The following is a 7,929-nucleotide window of genomic DNA, read 5'->3' as shown; positions in this document are numbered from 1 at the left end:
CCTCCCCACTCACCAACACCATGGAGAACAGCCCCCCCACTCCCCAACACCATGGAGAACAGCCCCCCCCGCCCACTCCCCAACACCATGGAGAACAGGCACACCCACTCCTCTGTCACTATTGGGAACAGGCCCCGCTCCGCTCTTTCACCATCACGACAGTCCCCGTCCCTGTTCTGTCGCCATAGCGACAGGCCCTGACCTCAGCTCTGTCACCATAGTGGCAGGCTGCTGGAAATGTGAAATGAAAGGAGGATCTGCTGAAAATAGACAGTGATTCAGTTCCTATCATCGTTGCATGAATTTAACAATTGGAGTAAAGGGATATTTCAGCATATTCTTCAACTGCTCTCTGTACTGAGTCTGGGTTATGGCATAAATCGAAGTGTTTGTGCAGCAGCTCAGAAGCTGCAGCATGAAGCCCATTTCGCCCAGAAAAACAGGTAGGTACACAGATATCAAAAGCTGCTGCATCCGAAACCAAATCGAATAGATCATAAACATTCCCCACAACAGTATGAAACTGGCAGAGATAGATAACAGTAAAATGATGGATTTCCTTCGGCTCTCCATCTCTGGGTCTCTGCGACTCTCCCAATGTTTTTGAGCCCTGAGTCTCCTGCGCCCTCTGCTGTTCACCAAAATGTGCCTGACAGTGAAAGCATTGAGCAGCAGAATCAACATAAATGCGACTCCCGGTGTTAGAATGTAATGGAGGAGCTCGATTGTTGCCCAGACCCGAGAGTCGTAAACACGCGTTGTAACCCAACAAAACCAGGGTTCATTCACCAGCTGATAATAACCTGTTAATATAAAATACCAGGTTATGTTCTTTAAACAGCTCAGCACCGTCACTGTGCCCAAATCCACAGCCGCCGTTTTCTCTGTGCAATATTTACTTTTCAGTTTCTGGAAGCAAATGGCCACAAATCGATCAATGGTGAAAGTGACGGTGAACCAGACAGAACAGTCTGTAACTGCATAAACCAGGACAGCATGGATATTACAGACAGGGATGGACTCCAGGAAAAGAAAATATTCCCGATAAATAATGGGAATGTGCCTCAATATCAAGTCAAGTATAATGACCAGTAGATCCGCCGCTGCCATGGCAACCATGTAGTGAGAGATACATTTGGAGAGGCCGCACTTTCCCCGATACAGGATCACTATCGTCACCAAGTTAACTGTGAGGAAGGGAAATAAAGAGGGAAGTTATACAGCAGGCTGGGAGCAAAGTTACCAGTTTGACTGCAGACTTATTGAAATTTTCAAATGTGTTTTTGTATCCAGTGATGTATTGGAGTGATTAGACATAAAAGAACAAACTGGAATGTCCATAATACGGTGGAAGGCACGTGTGATTAAATGACAAAAGGATGATCCTGAAATTATTAACTCAATGTTGATCAAATCCTCGACCTCCCTCGTTTGCCTAGCTGGCTTAAAATAAACTCTTCCATCTCTAAGAACTACCAGTTCTGATGAACTGAAACATTAACTCTGTTTCTCTCTCCACAGATGTTGCCAGACCTGCTGAGTATTTCCAGCATTTTGCTGTTGTACAGGAAATTAAGAATTAGACAGGCAGCACGGATTTCAATCATATCACAACATGATCGGAAATGAGTTCACTGAAAAACAAATGAAACAAATAATCTCAATTGTTAGTAAGTTCACTCCAAACAAAGGATTTGATCAGGGAAATTATAAAAAAGTTTGGAATTAAGAACAACAGTTTTAAAGAATTTGCTTTACATTTGTACATTAGTTACCACATTCGGTGTTGGATATAATTATTGTACTTGTGACAGGGCTTCCTGCTGAACACATTGTTTAAATGCAATCATCGTGATTCTTTGGTAAATACAGTTATAAACAGGCATATTGGCTAGAATCAGGAGTGAATGGAGTATTAAATAAAATAAGAGGACTACATTAACCATGAGTAATAACAGGTTTATAGTAAATCAGCACCCCGGCAAATATTGAGGAGGACAGTATCAGATGTGGAGGCTTTGGAGAGGGTACAGAAGAGGTTTACCAGGATGTTTCCTGGTCTGGAGGGTATTAGCTATGAGGAGAGGTTGGATAAACTCGGATTGTTTTCACTGAAATGACGGAGGTGGAGGGGCGACATGATAGAGGTTTACAAAGTTATGAGTGGCATGGACAGAGTGGATAGTCAGAAGCGTTCTCCCAGGGTGTCAGAGTCAGTTACCAGGGGACATAGGTTTAAGGTGCGAGGGGCAAAGTTTAGAGGGGATGTGCGAGGCAAGTTTTTTACACAGAGGGTGGTGAGTGCCTGGAACTTGTTGCTGGGGGAGATGGTGGAAGCAGGTACGATAGTGATGTTTAAGAGGCATCTTGACAAATACATGAATAGGATGGGAATAGAGGGTTACAGACCCCGGAAGTGCAGAAGGTTTTAGTTTAGGCAGGCATCATGATCAGTGCAGGCTTGGAGGGCCGAATGGCCAGTTCCTGTGCTGTACTGTTCTTTGTTCTTTTTCTTTGTTCTTTTTCTTTAATTAGATCGGTCTTTCGAAAAGATGGCACAAATACAACTGGTCGGATAGGCTCCTTCTGTCAATCTCCGATTCGATGAACAAGAATCAGCAAATATCGAGAGTTGGACAGTGTCAAAGAGAGAAATGAAAATAGAGACAGACATAAAGAGAGGTTTGTGCATTTTTTGCCCTGTATCTGAATTTTATATGCCACCGCAGAATATCTGGTGAAAGTTAATAGGTTCTTGACGGCACCCCTTCTCTTTGAGAGAGGAGTACATCAGGGATGCCCCTTGTCTGGCCAATTATATACCTTCTGTGTGGAATCATTTCCGTGCCTGCTTCACAGGAGGTTGGCAGTTTTGGCTCTGCATGGGCTGGACATGTGGATGGTCCTCTCAGCTTACGTGGATGATATGCTCCTCACAGTCACAGATCCCATTGACTTGTGGAGGATACGCGAGTGTGAGCAGATCTTTCCTGTCACTTCCTCCATGAGGATCAATTGGGAGAAATGTTCCAGACCCCTGGTGGGTAAGTGGCAGGTGGACTCCCTGCCAGAGGAGTTCACACCTTTTTACATGGAGCAGCACGCACCTCCCCTATGTGCGAGTTCACCTGAGCCCCGCAGTGAAAGCCTGGCCAGCAAAATGGCAGGTGTTGGAGGTGAAAGTCACCACTCGGCTGGGGCGCTGAGCATGATTGCTCTGGATGCTTTCCAGTTGGGGATTTGCATTGGTCATAAACCAACTGGTGGCCTCGATGCTGTGGTACTGGTTGGTCACTTTTGTCCTACCCCCTAATTTTGCCACCAAGATGTGGAAGAGGTCGTTGATTTCTTCTGTGGCAAGAGGAAACACTGGGTCTCTGCCACAGTCCTGAGTCTCCCAATTGAGGAGGGCGGTCAGTCACTGTTGTGCATCTGCACCCAGGTGCTGACTCTACACCTTCAGACCCTGTAGATATACCTGTATGTCAAGAGTTCTCCCAGATGATGTATGCTGGTGATGATTTTTTCCCACCAGGGGCACTGCATTCAAGATGACATACAACCATTAACCACGCGTCTCTGAGTGAGTTGCCTGTCTTTTACCGGGCTGAATTCAGAGTCTGGAATATAGTAGCCTCCAGTCAGGGCGCACCCAGCTGGTGGAGAAGAGGGCTCTGGCTGTCCTGATGGCCGGCTCGAGGGAAGGACAGGTGGAGGAGTAGTCGAAGCCTCTGGGACGCCTTTCACTGCAGGTGTCAATGGGGCTTGGGAGTCTGAAGCATGCCCGGCAAGCTAACCCTTGCACGACTGGGACTGCTCATCAGACTAAGGCCTCGAAACCCTCCTCGTGAGTTGGTCCCACACAACCTGAGCCACACCTCTGAAATTTGCTCTGTGCCATTCAGCACGGGGCAGAGGGGTTTCCTGTATGAGCTGCTCCTGCATACTATGTACTTCCTTTCCCTTTTCTGCTGCCTGGCCATGCCGTGGCTGTCTGTGTTGCTATCTGGCAGTGAGGGGAATGCCGAATGGACGTCTCTCTATACGGGAGTCCTCCCCCTTTACATCAGGGACCTGGAGAATAGACTGCACAGGGCAGTATCGTGCAATAGGATTTTAAGTAGATTCGCAGACTCCCAGGCGACCTGTAATTAATATAGTCTGGACAAGTCCGTGTTCCTTGATTATATGGAATGTGCAAGATTGTAGCCCCTCTTTGAGTATTTAAGGGGCTATTCCTCACGGTCCTGCTGCACTTCCACCCCACGTCCTTATCTTTGGGCCCCTGGTCAGGAGAGGGGTGGGCTGGGAGGAGAATCTCCTCATTGGTCTACTCCAGAGCCAGGCCAAGTTGGTAATACACACGTCCAGGCATCGGGCCTTCGCGGTCCACACAGATTGCCTGTCCCTCTTCCGAGATTACATTTTGCACCCAGGTGTCCATGGAGAGGGAGCATGCAGTGTCCACTTGTTTGCTTGAAGTCTTCTGTGACCGGTGGGCAATTCAGGCACTGGAATATCTAATGGGTGCTGAAAATTTACCTGGTTTTAATAAAGTTATTTCTTGTAAAATACCTAAAAAGGGGGCCTGAGGAATGAAAACCCCTCAACAAAAATAAAAGGGGCCTGGAGATAAAGGCCACCTTCAAAAAAAGAATATGTGATATTTGATTCAGAGTAAAGCTCTCTCTACACTTTGCTATTATATAATATCCAGACCCCTGGAGCATTAATCCAGAGAACATGAGTTCAAATCTGGCAGTTTGAGAATTTGTATTCAGTAAAGGAAAAACGGGTTAGATACAGTTTGCAGCTGCTTCTACACTGTCCCCGTCAACGCTCTTGATCTTAGAGTAGGTTAAAGGTTCGGCACAACATCGTGGGCCGAAGGGCCTGTACTGTGCTGTACTGTTCTATGTTCTATATTAACACTCCCAGGACAGGTACAGCACGGTGTTAGATACACAGTAAAACTCCCTCTACACTGTCCCCATCAAACACTCCCAGGACAGGTACAACACTCGGGTTACATACAGAGTAAAAAGAAAACAGGGTTGGCTGCTGGCTAATTGGAGTGTTGACTGCTGATTGCAGCAACGAGCCTCAGCAGAGAGTGCTGGTGGCAGTTGGAGGTTGCAGAGGTGGAGAGAGGAGTTACACTGAGTAAGGGAGAGCAGTTACAACCAAGCAGAGGGAAAGCTTCAACAACAATCGCCATTAAAGAGAAAAAAGATACATTTTTTGTTGGAAACAAGGCTTTGTCTGGAGGTGGGTGCTGAACACCAGTAATTTGCTTTGGACTGTTGGGGGAGGAACAAGTCGCCGGAACAACAAGGGGTGGGGCTGCCAAATCAGCAGGAGTCTGTGCTGCTGCACAAGCACTCAGGGAAGCTCCCTCCCCACCCCAATTGCCCAGCCTGGGTCAGCTGAAGCTGCCCGGCTAAACAGACGGAAGGGGATAGTAGTGCCTGGGCACCTTCAGCTGACCCAGGTGAAGACGCCTCCTCCAACCAGAAGACCAGAAGACCAAGTGCAAAGACTGTTTTAAGAGTGCTGTGAGCACCACCTCCAGAAAGCAAGTCATCCCTTACAGCCTGTCTTTACCTCTCCTCTATTCCCTCATCCTCTCCCCTAACCTGTTGTTTGTTTGTTTGTTATTTTAATACATATTCAATATTTTCTGTGAATCTTTTGATATTCGGTGTGCAAGCCCACAATTTGGGGTGGGTTTAGCTCTTAGACCCATGGCAAGCCCTTCATCACCGGTGGCGGGGTCCCCTACTACCTATGCAGCTGCAGCCTCTGTGGCTGCCCCGTCAGCCTTTAAATTGTTAACATCCAGCCATGGGGTGAAGAGCTATCCCCACCCCAACATGTCTATTGAGGCCTGTGTAAAGGCAATGGCCGAGGTTGTCGGCCCTTCGGCCATTATTGTGGCCTCAAAGATGTATGGGAAGGCTGTTCTTTTTGAAGACCAAGCGGCGGTGTCCCTGGCCCTGAGTAAAGACTCACAGTGTGGGGGACCTTCATGCCAGTGGACCCTCTGGGGGCCACTGCGCAGCGGATAATGCTATATAACGTCCCACCCTTCATTCCCAGTGAGCTCCTCCTCCCCCACCTGCACCATCTGGGGGAGGTGAGGTCGGCGATCACCCCAGTCCGACTTGGTCTTCGGGAGCATAGCTTCCAACATGTCTACTCCTTCCGCCGCCAGTTATTTTTGCAGCTGGCGCGGGAGGAGGACTCGGAGGGTCACTTTAATGTGGAGTTCCAAGGGATGGCCTACCACGTCTTTTGGACCTCGGACGGGGCGCGGTGCCACATCTGCAAGGGGGTGGGGCATGTTCGTCAGAACTGCCCCAAACTCCCGGCCGCCAACTCCACCTCGGAGGCCCAGGGTGGTTCCAGAGCACCTCCTCCCACTCCCCCAACACATCCAATAGACACCGCTCAGTCGGTTCCGGAGGCTGTCGTTTTCACAGCCTCCGGCGGGGAGGGGTGTGCCCGTCCGAGTGGAAGGAAGACGTGGAGGAAAAAGAATCAAGAGGCGCATCCGATGGACACATTGACACAACCCGGGCCTGAGCTCAGCCCAAAGCCCGTTCCCATGGAATCCACCTGTCCCAGGGCTGGGCTCAGGCCCAGGTCGACTAAAAAAAAAAAGGAGGGTGCAGAGGCCTCCAATGACATGGAGGTCTCTGAGCCTCCACGCCCTAGTGGGAAAAAGAGGAGAAGGTACTCCTCCACACATGGAACACAGGGCCCTGAGGTGCATGGTCCATCTGTTGGAGGGGAGCTGTCTCCTGTTTTGGGTCCTCAGGTTCCCCCTACCACCACCTACATCACGGCTGCAAAGTCAGGGCAGGAGCTCCCTATTCCTCAGGATGGAGGGGAGGGGGGAGACACCTGTACATGTGGCCCCTCCGGGGGAAGCCATTAGAGTTCTGCTTGTGGTGGGGGAGCCTGGGGACGCCGCCCATTCTGCCACTGCCACTGAGTCGGATGCCCTGAGTGGAGGGGAGGGCGAGGCTCCAGAGGGTCAGCCCTACCAGCCGGAGTCCACCACCAACCAGGAGACACCCGACCCGGTTATAACCGAGAATGCTGCCCCATTTTCTGGGCCTGTGGCTGCTGGCGGAGCGGGAGATGGCCTCCTCTTTCCGTCTCTGGTCTCGGCTCCGGCTGGATTTCCGGAGTCGGAACACCCGTCTCCCCTGGACCGCTGATTGGCCTGGGGTCAGAGGTGGAGAGGGGTCCTGAACCGTTGGTGCCCCGAGGCTGCAGTTCCATCGTAGAACCCAGAGAGTACTCCTCTGCTATCGATCCAGGGGGTGGTACATGACGGAGATGGGACCAGCTGGCGCGGCCGGGATGTCTGCCCCACACTGTGTGGTGGATGTGTCGGCCGCTGGCGGAGATGACCCGGAGGAGGATGGGGATTTGGTGTGCGGCACAGAGGATGACCCTGATTCCATCACCAGTGAGGTGGTGGAGTACCTCGTGCCTCCCACCGAATCTCCCCTCATCCCCACGGCGGAACTCCGGGATTATCTCGCGGCTTGCAGGGGTTACCGCAATAAAGTTCAGCTGTCTGTGCCGCACTCAAGAAAGCGGGCAAGCGTACGGGTGTGAAACTGGTTGAGAGGTGCCGTTTTAATGTGTTCCTCAATGGGTTGCTGGGGGAGTGGAAGGCCAGGTGCACTTCCACTCCCTCCTCACAGTGAGGTGCTGGTGACAGATTTTAAGTACCTTTGACATGAAGATAACCATAGCCACCTCAACATCAACGGCAGCAGGGGGTCTCACCGCAGATTTCAGAATCTCTCAGTCCTCAGGGAAGGGAGATATGCGGTGAGCTTTCTGCAGGAAAGCCACACCGTTCCGGGAGATGAAGCCACCTGGCTCGTGGAGTGGCAGCGTTGGGTCTAC

At 50.4% G+C, this 7,929-nt stretch overlaps 1 protein-coding gene across 1 annotated transcript; it reads right to left on the bottom strand.

Annotated features, from left to right (window-relative positions):
* Positions 1-288: 288 nt before the first annotated feature.
* Positions 289-1,110, bottom strand: LOC137356781 (neuropeptides capa receptor-like). Its single transcript, XM_068022540.1, has one exon. It carries the CDS (start codon positions 1,108-1,110, stop codon positions 289-291), a length of 822 nt encoding a protein of 273 aa, XP_067878641.1.
* Between the last annotated feature and the right edge of the window lie 6,819 nt (positions 1,111-7,929).

Source organism: Heterodontus francisci, chromosome 46 (assembly GCF_036365525.1).
Source record: "Heterodontus francisci isolate sHetFra1 chromosome 46, sHetFra1.hap1, whole genome shotgun sequence".
NCBI lineage: Eukaryota > Metazoa > Chordata > Chondrichthyes > Heterodontiformes > Heterodontidae > Heterodontus > Heterodontus francisci.
This window is presented reverse-complemented; position numbering and strand designations above follow the sequence as displayed.

What these genes read in the sequence shown, in the direction of transcription:
- LOC137356781 (XM_068022540.1), bottom strand. Translation starts at nt 1,110, where the DNA reads ATGGCAGCGGCGGATCTACTGGTCATTATACTTGACTTGATATTGAGG.